At 38.8% G+C, this 14,725-nt stretch overlaps 1 protein-coding gene across 4 annotated transcripts in view; it reads right to left on the reverse strand.

Annotated features, from left to right (window-relative positions):
• Sin1 (SAPK-interacting protein 1) overlaps nucleotides 1-14,725 on the reverse strand; it is a 563,667-nt gene that overhangs the window by 472,756 nt on the left and 76,186 nt on the right. Inside the window, exons 1-3 of one of the 4 annotated variants that reach the window (XM_067132770.1) lie at nucleotides 4,923-4,994; nucleotides 4,465-4,539; nucleotides 2,803-4,033 (exon numbers count right to left, since the gene is read on the reverse strand). In XM_067132770.1, the coding sequence (XP_066988871.1) occupies nucleotides 2,803-2,977 (175 nt within the window). In that variant the 5' untranslated portion in view covers nucleotides 2,978-4,033; nucleotides 4,465-4,539; nucleotides 4,923-4,994. Of the gene's footprint in view, nucleotides 1-2,609; nucleotides 4,034-4,464; nucleotides 4,540-4,922; nucleotides 4,995-14,725 lie in introns of those variants that run through there. The other 3 variants (XM_067132769.1, XM_067132772.1, XM_067132773.1) reach the window with 3 other exon arrangements.

A 14,725-nucleotide genomic window follows, 5' to 3' on the forward strand; every position in this document is an offset into this window, starting at 1 on the left:
AACTATAGCTATGTAATTACTTGGAAAAACAATTATATATATATATATATATATATATATATATATATATATATATATATATATATATAAACTATACATATAAAATGTAGATATATATATTGTGAATCTTTTCTTAAAAAAAAACATGTTCATATTATGCCAACAAGTCTTTAAAAAAGCCCAAAGAAGCAAGTGAATCTCAAATATATTTACTCTACCCAATACAATCACTCTGAAAACACAGAAACTTAAATGCACTGATGTTAACTCCATTGAGGCAGCTTTCTTATTATGATGATCCTGATTTTATAACTACTAATAATGGCATGACACTATCATATAATAGCAATGGATCTGCAATAACAAGTTCGATGAAGAGCCACCAAACTGTGCTCATTTTAGTGAATCGGGAAAACCATTTTTTGAATGAAAGTGGTTTTCTAAAATAATGATTTCAATTTAAAACGTTTCAAAACTCAATACATCGGTTAAAATTTACTATAAGAAGTACTACACAACATTGTTCGGAACATGGGTAGGCTATCTCTCTAAAAGATAAGCTCTCCTGATATCTCTCTCTGCATTGTAAATGTTTCACCGTGACACAAATATGGACTTAAAAGCAACATTAATCACAAAATAAATACGAATTTCATATCATACATATCAAAAAGCATTAGTTATGATTTGCAAGTCGTGCATTTGCGAATCATTCAAAGAAAACACAAACAAGCTGTCTTTTCTCACCAGCCTACCCTAGAGACCATGGCTTAAGCTGCACCATACCAAATCAATGTATTTTGCATTGCACCAAATGAGATGACGATGCGCTGAAAGTTTTATCCTTCATTTCACATTTTTCATAACACACACAATCATATGCCTAAGAAATCTATTGAGATGCCTAAATATATGAAAATATATGACAGCTGGCATACGATGAGGGGCATAGGCCTACTTTATTCAAACGACTACTTAATTTTAGGTGTATTAAGTTTCTTTCATTTATTAGACCAACTATAGTCTTGTGCATTTTGTTCTTTTTGGTAAGTTTATTTCAAAACAATCACACAAAAAAACATGGTTACAAAACATCCACATATAAAATAATTATTTCAGTGTTATAAAAACAATGAAGATGTAAAACAATGTCATACTACTTTTGACACATTTCAAAACAATAAAACCAATCGCATCGACAAGTCACACAAAAACAATCAACATATGGCGTTTCTTAGCATTTCCCATAACAATAAGAACCATCTGATTAAATCAGCTGATATGAATTAGCATAAACAAAACCACCTCATTATGCTTATATCATTCAATAGTAAGTTGATACAAAACAACCACGGGTTATTTTTCGGAAGACTCCAGCCACCTCCCACATTACAACTTATATTTTTCTTGGATAAAACTCATCAAAACGAAAACTTTCTTCTCAATACATGACCTTCGCAAATGCTTAATAACAGAGAAAAATAATTAATCAAATTACGACTTATAAGGTAACACAGTACCGGCCCGCCCCCTCCATAGCTAACACGGCAAAATTGTAACCAGTAAACACCCCTAGGTTACGTCACGTTGGTATTTTCAGGTTCTTTTAGTGCCCTGTCATTTTCTAGCCATTTTGAATGAAAAACCCAAAATGGTTTTTCATGCAAAATGGCTAACTGGAACCTTCCGAAATGGCTGGCTGGAGTTTTCCGAAAAATTACCGTTTATAGACTGAGGGAATTAGTCACGCCTTTCCAATGCCTCATGTTACTTTGATGGGTCAATGGGGAAGGGGGTCTTTCCCGGCCAGGTCGGGGCACGGCGCCCCCTAATGAATGAATGATTTTAAGTTATGAGGCGTTGCGACTTCTATGGTCATTGACGCCGATGTTAATTAAAAGAAAATACATTAGGTAGTATATTTATTTACATGATTAAAATTTAAGGTCTGGTTGGGTCAGGTCAGGGTATGGCACCCTAGTAAAAGTCGGGTTTGTTTTCGTCTGCAGAATCTGTTCACGTCATTCTACAATCACCTCAGGCGGCAAATATTATTATTATATTAAAACAGGTAAAACTTTACTTCAGTTGCGCGGCTCGATTCCCGCCAATCGCCGACCGGAAAAGGTTACGGCCTTTTTAGGGGGGTCCAGCCCCCCAGCCAGGTCAGGGCACGGCGCCGTAAGTTTGGTTAGGTGGGTAAGACCTGGTTAGATCAGGGCCTGGCATTATAGGAAAGGTTATGTCTCCTTACGTATGAGGAACCTGTCCCGGTCGACGACTTAGCGGGGCACCAAGCCGCGGTAGTGGTGTTCAGTTTTCCCCTCGACCGTCGTCCTCAGTTTTCACCATTTCTGACACGATAGAGCGAGCTGACCTAACTCGACCTAACTCTCTCGTCATGGACATTTTATTAGTGTATGGAGCCCTTACCTTTCTCTAATGGAGTTACCGCGTGAGCCTTGCATAGGCCTAGGCCTATCCCGATTCCAACTACAGACTGCCACAAATCTACTGAGACGTCTTCTTCACATTAATTCTATGCATTTTCGTTAGACGTGGAAATATTAGCCTTCAATGTCATGTAACGCGACTTTAAATGCACTTACCTTAACGTCGTTCGTCTACTGTTTTTACCTTTGCACATGGCCGCGGCCGCCATTGCAGCGAGGAATGCCAGCGACTTGATATTATGTCGTCGGAAACCACTTTCTTTTACGGTGCATCTCGTCGACCGCGAGTTAACACTTTCATTTAAGTCTAATTCTCTTCAAAAACGAGTAATAGAAAGGAACAACTCACGCGCGAGAAGCACAAACTCTCGAAATATCACAGAGGCAGGACGGGAGACTTGCACGAGCACTGACACTGAGGGGACGCGGGAAAGAGAGACACACATTATTGACATGGAGGTAAATCGTGGTTGATAGAAAAGTAAGTTATTACAATTCACATCCGTGAAAAAGTTAAATTTCATTCTGCAGCGTGCCTGATAGCTTTCAAATAATTCATTGTGTTAGGAAAATAATAGAATAGCGTGTTATCGTCATGGTTACTAAAAATAAAACGATTTTTTTGTTGGCGTTTTATTGCTCGAAATGGGCGGGAATTTTAACGACGACTTGGGACACAATGTTATTAACATCATTAAATAGAAACATGAATGCAGCCTTTACCTGCATCCAAAGGACGGCTGTGACTAGTCCCAGAATGAACTAACCCGAAGGTTGCTTATGATTTCAGGGCGCCCCTACCCGGTAAATATTATTGAACAATAATATGCCGGCACAAGTATTGCCAGAACCATTGAACGTCTAGCTAGAAGGTCGAAGGGTTGTTCAATAGTATTGAAACAATCCAAGTTGACAATAACAAGTCTCACGTTTGAGGGTGGTATTGACAATAAACATCACTTTTCACCTAACCTACTGCAAGGAAGTAAAGAGGGATTTTATAAGAGAATGGATATTATAAGAGAATGGATTTTAAAAGAGAAAATGATTCGCTTATACAAGGGTTGCCATCCTCGGGGAGGGTGGAAGAAAAGGAGTAGGCCTATAGCCACCGAAATAATAAACGGGAGGACTATGCAATATTGCTGGGGAAATAGAAAGAGAAATACCCAAATGCTGCTCTAAAGAAGAATCTTAATTCGCTGAGAACAAACTTTAGGAAAGAAATGAAGATCAGGTATTCGAATAAGTCTATAGAATCGACATTATAGTCCATCCAGGAAATGTTATTTCTAAGACCAGGAAACTCCTGCCGAGTCGATTAATATCATAGATGATAATGAAGATTCTGCCCAGCTAACAAATGGATGTTGCTGGAATGTTGCGCCCATGTTGCATTTAAGTTGCATTGACGTCGGACTGACACGTGGCAGCAATGTCAATTTGTAGACTACATTAATACACCGTTTCTGCGATGCTATAAATTGGATCCAAAAACACATGGGATTTCATTTCATATATAATATTCAAAATTCATTATCCCATAGGTCTATTGCAACTGGATCACCTTGATTTTTCGCCTGAAAAAAGGAAATCATTAAAATGTAACCAAATCATCTCAATATATTACAGAGTGATTCATTATATAATAATATATAGTGCACGTCGCGAATATGATCTTGTAACTAAAGCTGTCTTAATTTTGCAATAACTTATAATTGGGTCCCCTATAAAGTCCTGACTGTTGTGAATTTTTCTTGATCCTTTTGAGGAAGCTGTATAAAGTTTACATAGAAATCTACATGGATTATGTAGCAAGTACATTAAGTCAGTTTTAACTGTACTGCATGTACTGTACATCAAAGAAACGACAACCGGAAAATGTAAAGGATTACTGAACCTTACAGATATTTAAATAGTTAAAACTTCATAGATTATAGCAGTTTTTATTTTTGAAATTCCAGTCACAGGGTGAATTATGGTCAAGTTAATTTTAATCAATAATTTTTACCTTTCTTGGAGTGCTTTAGTGCTTCCTACAGAGCATCATCCGGCTGGATACCTTTGTATTTCTTCAAACAGGCCCCTGCAGAAAAGAACACAAGTAAATTTTTAGAAACAAGCTCACTTACGTGCAGTGTTTGTGCTAGCCTTTTTGAAAGTCAGGTTCATAAATCCACTCATGTCAAAAGTCGGGTCAACATCAACAATTTAAATCTGGAGTCCAAATATATCAACCAAATGTTGATGGCCGAAGTGGGTTAACTTTGCCTATAGGTCTTCCGCGAAGCCCTTGAGAGGCAGTGGTCGTTCTTGTAGCTTGTCTGCTGCCAAAAGCAAGTGCCTATCCAAATTTTGGGGTCCAAGGGTTAAAATCTGTATAAAAAATGGCAAATCTATGCATCAAAATACAAAAGAACTCTAAGTGTTATGGCAAAATGTACACTATAAACTAAGACAAGTGCATACCTTTTACAGGGAAGAAATATATTATTTCAAGTGAAAACAAGGTGAGCTACAGCCTTTCCCCTGTCGTGTCGTCGTACGCGTTTTTTTTATTTTTTAGCTGATAGGTAAGACGGGTGAAAGAAGAATGAGGGCAGTTAGCTAGCTAACCATGGTAGGGAATAGTTTAGAAAGTTAAGTATCAGTAAGGGTAATGTAAAGTGTGGTTTGGCCACAATTTTATTTAGATAAAAGTACAACATTTCTTACTATGGCCTAATATTAATATGTTACAGGCCTAATATTAATATGTTACAAAGATGATTTTGCACTATATTGACAGTGAATTGTACAGATTATATATTTTACATTTTATTTCTTAATAGTATAATTCTATACAGTTGCAATTTTTATTTTAACCTTAATATTAACTTATGATAATGATTTTGCAATATATTTACACAGAAAATTCTCTAATTTATGTTTTTCTCAAGACATTTCTCAGTAGTATAATGGTTGAGGTTCATCACGATGAATATACGAAGATATTCTTCGCCACCATCTGTGGTCTGTCTTATTTGGGTAGTTTTGCGTCTCGAACAATGCAATTTGAACTTACGCAACTAGGCACTTAGTTACATTTACGAACGTAAGTACGCACACTAGATCATAGAAAACCTCAACTTCGAGTGGTTAACTTATCACCTTGACAAGATGGAAACCAATTCGTTTTTCCAGACCACCAATTATCAAGGGTATTGCCATTATTTTAAATGAAGGATATTCATCATTACAGTGAGTGGTAAAAGCAGCCTTTTGAGTTGCTCATCGTATGGATAAGTCCTCGGGCCAGCTTGGTAGCTCAGTTCACTGACCAAGATTTCTTGTTTCAGCTTCCCTCCATTTTGCACTGGTGATTCTACACAAGTTACTGAGGGATTCAGAGCCGATGAAACACAGTTTTTCGGCAACACCTTTTTTTATCGAGGCATCGGATAAAGATGAAAGTTGGCAAGTGTATATTTTATAACCCTACCTAATTTTTGCAAGTGCTATTTAGTAACTAAGTTCAATAGTTCTGGTACTTATCAGAGTAAAAGTGTGTTTCCTGTGCCATTCGCTGAAAGTTAAAGTTAAATATACCTTAGTTTTACCAGACCACTGAGCTGATTAACAGCTCTGAGCTAGAGGGGTTGACCTCGGAGGTACTAGGAACCAATGCCTTCGGGTTTTGGGGCCAAACATGGGTTCTGCTCGAAAATGGAGGGAAATAATCAGTGGCGTCGCTATGGGGGGGGAGCCTCCCAGTCAGATGCTTGGCCCCCCCAGTTGAAATTCCCTTTGTAGCTAAACGTTAAACCTTACAGTTTTTTATATTTTTGCATATATTAAGAATTGAACATTTTTGGAAAACTGAGCTCATAATTTCAAATACAGGTTTACTAATTACTAATACTATTATTTTCCTTCATTCACATGGATATATACATTCGAGAATATTATATTTTACTAATTACAGAATTGGTACATTAGTTTTGTGTAATTTTCTTTGACCCCCCAAAAATATCTTGGCCCCCAAGATATTTTTGAATATACTTTGCCGGAGTTTCGCCAGAAAGATGTAGTCAGGAGCACTCCGAGGATGATAATGCTATTTAATCATCCATTCTTACGCTGATTCGGGAATAAAATTAGTATATACATTCATAAAATTTTTCGTCGTACATCCGGGACTGTCTATCTATTCGCTTGTAAAAACCACTCCGTTCCATTCTTCTCTTGTTAAAATCATGCATCCAGATTTTTTTTTTTTACTGGTATTTCAGCAAACTTCACGGAAGTATTTTCAAATGAAAATAATTTTCTTCACAAATTTTATGATGTCATTCTGCGCGTATTCGATGGCTCCATTGTGACCTTGAAACGCTTTGCCACTCGTCGTCAGACGCTACCTCGCCGCTTGCAGTGTGGCCGTGTTCCCTCGTTGTAAGCTTTCACTGATCTTGTTAACGGTAAATTTCTGACAAATAAACTGAGGAACTTTGTACCAATGTCACAAAACTTTTTTCAGTGAATTTCATACCACACGTTGAAATCCTGGAAGCGAATGGCATAAAATATTTGCATTTTTATTGTCGTCTAGCAGATGAATAGGTCTAGAATGACTTTACAGTGCTCGTCGGTTGACTCAAATATTTCTCTAGCGTTTGTTGATATTTCGTAACCTTATTGTACGATGGAATGGCTTTCCTAACTTTGCCCTGATAGGTGTGAAGGAAACGACCCTTCATATTTTGTAACTCTAAACTCGAATGAGTGTTTAGTTTGGTCTGACAGACGGAATGCCCAACCCAACCCAGCCGATCCCTAAATGTCACGGTAATAGCCTGAGTCCAACTTCCTTAAAAATTTCTTAGGTGTATTAAATGAAATGAAGTGAGAATTATATTTCTTGGAATCTTGCGTATGACTCACGCAAGCAATATACGCTTCAGAAAAGAGTTGAGATGGAATAACCTTTAAACGGTCATAATGAAGTAATGGTGGCATTTTTCAGGTCGTTTAGGACCTGAGGTTTTGGTTAACATTTTATAAACCGGAGAGAGAGAGAGAGAGAGAGAGAGAGAGAGAGAGAGAGAGAGAGAGAGAGAGAGAGAGAGAGAGAGAGTTTGTGACCTTCAAAGGGCTGCAAATGACTTTTCAATATAGCAAGGACTCATCTTGGCGTAAAACAGCTTCAAATCCTCTGGGAAAATAGGCAAAGGTTGTTCAACTCTCTCGCTAAGCGCAAAGGTTACCTAGCTAAAAAAAAAAACGATACAAATGTTACCTTTTTGTCACAAATGAACCATTTTTAGGACCGTGCAAGTATATCATGAGGTATTAACGTTATTATTCCCCCTTTTCTCTCGTTTTAATGCAAGATGTTACAGAAGTGCCTTGGAGGTTATGTGTATTTTCCAAAAGTATTTCTTTTATTTGCATAAGTATATCCGAAGTTACATATCCATAATGTCAATATTTTATTTCTATTTAAGTTTAATAAAACTTTGTCGGTAGTTTCCCCGGGGGTTTGATGTGATTTTTCAAGCATTCTTTTTTACTTTTGCCTATTTTTAAGGTCACAGGTCAGTTTAAAAGGTCTCCTTAACCCATTTTTTTCTTAGTGATTTAATTTTACGTGTTTTATTTTCCTGTAGATATTTAGTGTTATCTGGGACTTATTTTCCCCAGATACTTAGTGTTTGCAGGCCAATTATTGAAAGACCAGATTTTTAGCCTTTTTCTTTCTCTAGAGCTTAAGATGTATGATAACTGTCTCAGGTCCTCAGGTCTATCCCAGTGCACATAATAAAGTTGTGAGAGTGAAAAGGCAGTTTTGGAAGATGAGGATATTACATCCTATTGGCTCCTGAAAACACAGTTAATTTTCCCAAATCCTATTATTCAGATAATAATCTTTGTAGCCTTTTATTATTAAGCAAGCTTGATGGCGTGAGCTACGCTGCACTGGGACCCGGCGCTTCCCGTCATGCCTCCCCTACCCTCCCAATCTCCTGCTAACCCGCCCCCACCCGAGGCGGACGAACAGGTTTGCAAGAGGGGGATGGATGTGTCATGTCTCCTATACCCTCCCGATTCCCTACTAACCCGCCCCCACCCGGGGCGGACAAACAGGTTTGCAAGAGGGGGATGGATGTGTCATGTCTCCTATACCCTCCCGATTCCCTACCAACCCTGCCCCCCCACCCGGGGCGGACAAACAAGAAAGATCCGCTCGGATTTTATTATTGTAGATTCACAAACAAAATATTTCCCATAACGTAAGATCTCAAGAGGATTTCTAGCAGTCGTGCGGTGCTGTGGTTTCTTCACAGTGCAATTACTGTACGTGACGCAATATCCGTGTCGAATGGGTAGGAAATGCATTTGAAATCTAGCTACCATCATTATTGTCGTTGAACAAAGTGGAAAATAACGGATAAGAATAATTGAAAAAAATAGTCATCAAAATACAAAAAACGGACATATATACTTAAATAAACGAGAGAGGAATTTTCAGACAATACTAACTTTACGTGAATATTGCAGGTCCTAAAAAAAAGGTTTAACATATATTTCCTATGGATGACTTTTAAAATTTAACCCACTTAAAGGGTTGCTTTATTGATAAGAATGCAGCCATATTGACTTTAAATGTTACCGTGATAATTATAATGACGTGTTTGCTTATCTGTGTTGAACTACTGTAGTATGGCAATATTAGTAGTCAACGTATGAAAGTAGGAAAGACTTTTGAGTAACATCTGCAGTTCATTAGCAGGAAATATGTAGTAAAATCATATGCCATATTAATGATTGTTCAGTGCCTTCAAACATCTATAATGATAAGATCCGAGTGGATCTAGTTTGTCCTCCCCCGGGTGACAGTAGGGGAGACATAACACAACCACCCGCCCCCTGCAAACCAGTTTGTCCGACCTGGGTGGGGACGCGGTAGGTAGGGGAATGGGAGGGTAGAAGAGACATCCACCCTCCTGCAAACCTGTTTGTCCGCTCTGGGTGGGGGCAGGCTAGGTAGGGGATCGGGAGGGTAGGGGAGACAGCTACTGGGTTCCAGCGCGTGTAGCGCGCGCCAGCAGCTTGTAGTCAATAATTTATAACTCACATCATCACCCATCAGGCAAGCCTGGTAGTTAACTCTTTAGCTTTAAATTGATGAAGCATAAAAGGTTCAAAAGACCTACTTCTTTATCAGCTAGCACGGAGGTCTGCTCCACTCTTCTGCCTTACGCTGTGTTCTGTTTTCTCGCTTCTTGCGTTTCTGAGAGTAGCTCGGCTATCCAATGCTGTCCCAAGAAAAGGTTGGATTTGATTTACTTGACACTTTGACTTCTGCACTTTGATGTCTGGGAATCATGCTGATCAACAGTCCAGATCACAGGGTGATGGTAAAATGCCTTTTTATAGTCAACAAAGCAACGAGTCCTGTGAAGTTTATTGTCAATATCTATCTACTTTTTGACATGCAAGAGATGCAAAGGAATTCAACGAATTAATACAAATAATTTTCTTTTCATGTCATCTCTTCCAACTGCAGCCAAAGTACAGACACCAACCTCCCATGAAGGTCAGGGAAAAGAAACTTACCCTAAGAGGAAAGCCATAGGCCAAACACCCTGACCACCACACTAACTATACATCACTGTTGCTCACAAAACAGTTACACTAACCAATGATGCCTTCAAATCGCAAAACTGACCAACCCCTTAAACTACAAAACAATCATTTTCTTGGAGCTTACGTTTAAAAAATCCACTAACTGGCGTTGTCTACTGTCCTAGAGAACTGAGACATCTCGGGAGCCTAGAACATACTCCGACTTCCTCCTAATCCAAAAGTCTGAGACACAGGAAAGGCCAAGGACTGAGTTCATCATCTGTGCCAGAAGATCAGGACATTGAAATATCCGTAGTTGACGAAAAGTTCTGTTTCCCAGGAGAGGCAGACCTAAAAATTTGAACAAGTGGACTAATATCCTTTCCCAGAAAACTGTAACATTAGAAAGTCCAGAAATGGACCCGGCCCTTTCAAGAAAAACAAAAATATTTGCTAATTTGTCCTAGACTGGTGAAAGAGAAAGACCAGTAACCAACGAATAGAGTTAAAAAAGTCACAGGAAAAAAAAGTCACAGGAAAAAAGTCACATTAATATTTCCTAGATAATGACCTCCAAGGACTTTAACTCGATATGTATCCACCTTTGCGGCGTGTTTAGTACAAGCCCGTTGGGGATTACCGTAAAAACATAAACAAAAGACTGTAAATTAATGTGACTTTTTTCCTAGCCAAAATTGTGGCTTTCTTTCTCTGACTTTTTTCCTGGTCTTTAGTTTCATGACTTTAACGATTATATGTAAAAAAAAAAAGCCAACAAGCCCAACATCTATCTAAGTCATCCTGTCCATCTGAAAAGATTTTAGACAAAATGTCCCAAATAATCCGTTATCGAACTCAACTCTCCCTTTTATACAGAACAACTAAAAAAAAAAATGTCCAAAAACTCCGGTATTTAAGTCAGTTCTCTGTTTCATTTCCAAGGGATCTGAACAGTAGATTTTAAAAATGTCTTTTATTTGAGCCACTTCACCATTACATTTCTAAGGAGTTTGAATCAAAACAAACTCGAATATCTAATTGAAGAATATGTATCATTTTTAGTGTCCATAAAAGTTACGATCTTTAACTCCATCCTTAGTTCATTGTTCAAAGCGCTGTGATGTCAGCTGTGCGAAACCAAGAGGCCAATGCATGCAAACAAAAACCACAAGACACAATTAGCATATTCAGCACACGGAATACAAAGTACTCAGTCATACAAAGATTGGAGAAACCCGCACATTGCGCACAAACATAAACGTAGGATCCTAACTACAAACAGATAAAAGAAAATAAACACACGAAACAAGACATAAACACTCACGACACACAAAAGCACACCTACAAAGCTTTCTAGAGACATTCCATTGCATTCAGCGAAGCCCAATATATAAACACGTGCACCAATTACACCCAAAACACACGAACCTTAAACCCGTTAACACTGACGCACAGCGAGATGGGTCAATTCACGTAACAAAAACGCGAGAAGTAACGCGCAGAATCGGAAGCGCACAAGAGCAGACGAGCGAAATCGAAACACGCACAAGCACGCAAAGTAACGCACGGAATCAGAGCGCACACGCAAAGAAACCCACCGAGCCGAGGCACGCGCCAAGTGCATTAAGAATTTTCCACCTGGATGAGCCGGAGTTATGGTAAATTCCCGCAGCAGGAAAGAAATTGTGGAAGGAATTGGCAGATGGAAATGCGGGGTAATAACTGTCTCCGACACAGGTCTGAATAAATCATTGGGGGTAAAGTAGAAAAGCAGGGGATTGCTTCCGTGCAAGCTGCAGGCACGTGCGCGCAGGCGCGTCTTTGGTTTTTGAGATGCGGGTAACATCAATGTCTTGTCATCAACCGGGATATGACAACTGTTAGAGGAGTATCAAGGAGGACGAGTTCTGATGAATCTGAGAGAGAGAGAGAGAGAGAGAGAGAGAGAGAGAGAGAGAGAGAGAGAGAGATTAAAACATTTAAAATAATGTTATAATTCCGGCAGGAGAAATGAACATACCGCAAAGAGAAGGGAGAAAAGATCATAAAATCAAATAAAACTAAAATAGCCGAGAGAGAGAGAGAGAGAGAGAGAGAGAGAGAGAGAGAGAGAGAGAGAGAGAGAGAGAGAGAGAGAGAGAGAGAAGGTTACATACAGGGAACGTAACAAAGACGCCGTAAGAATAAAACATTATGAGAATTGCTTTCACGTCAAGAAGAAAATGATCTGTAAAAAGGGACCGTAAACGTCACGGAAATGACATCATTCGAAGGAAACAGAGCAGTCGAAGAGAAATGTATAATAAACTAGTAAAAATTGCGTCGAAGTTTCTTCGGCGCAATCGAGCTTTCTGGACAGCGTATAATCAAGGCCGCCGAAAATAGATCTATCTTTATGGTGGTCTCGGTATTATGCTGTGGGAGCCGCGGCCCATGAAACTTTCAGCCACGGCCCCGCGGTGACATGGCCTATATCGTTGCCAGATGCACGATTATGGCTAACTTTACCCTTAAATAAAATAAAAACTACTGAGGCTAGAGGGCTGCAATTTGGTATGTTTGATGATTGGAGGGTGGATGATCAACATACTAATTTGCAGCCCTCTAGCCTCAGTAGTTTTTAAGATCTGAGGGCGAACAGAAAAAGTGCTGACGGACAGAAAAAGCCGGCACAATAGTTTTCTTTTACAGAAACTGAAACTGGATAACAATAGTTGACATTTTGGATAAAAATTCGAACCCTTATACAAAATTCAAGCAAATTTTAAAATTCTCAATTAAAAATAAACATTTTAATGCTAAATATCAACTTCATAATCTTTCAGCAATATAAGGATCTTTCCTAGATAGTGACCCAAAGGGTTTTAACCCGGTATGTATCCACCTTTGCGGCGTGTTTAGTACGAGCCCCGTTGGGGGATGACCGTAAAAACATAAACAAAAGACTGTAAACATCATAAAAATAATGACCCCCAAGAAATATTAGTCCTAGATAACGACCCCCGAACTTTGTTAGGGGTCACTAGGAAAGTTCCCAGTTAAGTATATCTTAGTTTAACCAGACCACTGAGCTGATTAACAGCTCTCCTAGGGCTGGCCCGAAGGATTAGATTTATCTTACGTATAAGAAACGCGACAAAGAAAACAATTCATACAGTCATAGGATCCAGAAAAAGAAGTTGATGAAATAAATGCTTGTAGTAAATACGCGATAAACCTGAATAAAAATGGGATATACGACGCTAAACTGAAACTTGGTAACCCTCGACAAATATGACAAAAAGGACAAAGAACACGAAAATGAAGTAACACTATCCGCACCAGAGACAAAAAGTTACTGAAATAGATATTCGTAATAAACACAAAGTGACCCCGAATAAAAACGAGATTTATCGCTCGAAACAGAGACTTACCAATCCCAGTAAAAATGAGAATCGCGACAAAGAAAACGGAAGGAAATAAGAAGAAGAAGAAGAAGAAGAAGAAGAAGAAGAAGAAGAAGAAGAAGACGAAGAAGAAGAAGAAGACGCCATGAGCGAGCGACCACCAGCAGTTGCCAACCGGTGCCAGGCGCTCACGGACGGGAGGGAGACTTGAACACAAAGGAATCGTCGTCACAATTCGTCGTCATTTTGCATTTCGGGGGATGAAATGACACCGGACACCTGCAGTGCATTACAGGGCACGTAACGAGGGTCATTTTTTCCTCCTTTCATTTCACATTAAATTGCGAAGTGCAAATGCAAGAAATGGAGAGATAAGTAGGGTGAAAAGGAAACCTCTTGGGGAAGAGGGGAAGAGATGATTAAATAAAGACGTATAATTAGATCAAAGCCGGAGAATAACACTTCAGTAGACAATTGGAATAAGGGTAAAATTAACGCCCTGTTTATAGATGGATGGATGATGATAGAAATGCATATTCCAAAAACACCAGAGAACGCGAGATCACGTCGCCACATCTGGCACAATTTCAGGACGAAAATAGCAATTAGCGAACAAAGATGAAACGCTGGCGATCATTATGGAATGAATTAAAAGTAAAAATGCATGAAATTCTACAAACAAGTTATAAAGTTAGCGCTCGTTATTCTTCTCCGGACTTTTACTCAAAATAACTTCGACTTCCAAACTGAAAGCAATGGAGGGGGCTAGCGAATGAAAGTTCCCAAACGCCACCTAATTTACAGCTACCGAGAAAAAGGTGATATTTGCAGTCATGTATAGCAGAAGCTTTATACAACGACTACGTTCTTTTTTTACGTATATCTCGAGTTGAGTCCCTGTGCGTCTAAGTGAAAAGAGTTCCATCTCTGCTGAAGTTTGACTACTATCATTTTTATTATTTTGCAATTAGTAAAAGACTCCTTCCTGTCGAAATATGGGTTGATCTTCCCTCAAGAGTTGATATCCACAAAACGGAAGGAAATGTGACATCTTGCAAACAACAAAAAACGGTCAATGAGCGCAGACTTCCACGGATACGATGCGTACGTGACGAGAGAAAGAAAGCAAAATAAAATAGACTTAAGTGTTTCCTATCGCATAATCGTTCACTGAGTTGATTTGGCTGTTTAATTTTTACTTTCATTGTTATTCAGCTATTTTCATGCGCTTTTGGAAAATACATGGATATGTTGGTTACGTTATTTTAGTTATTAAGATTA

Source organism: Macrobrachium rosenbergii, chromosome 32 (assembly GCF_040412425.1).
Source record: "Macrobrachium rosenbergii isolate ZJJX-2024 chromosome 32, ASM4041242v1, whole genome shotgun sequence".
Lineage (NCBI taxonomy): Eukaryota > Metazoa > Arthropoda > Malacostraca > Decapoda > Palaemonidae > Macrobrachium > Macrobrachium rosenbergii.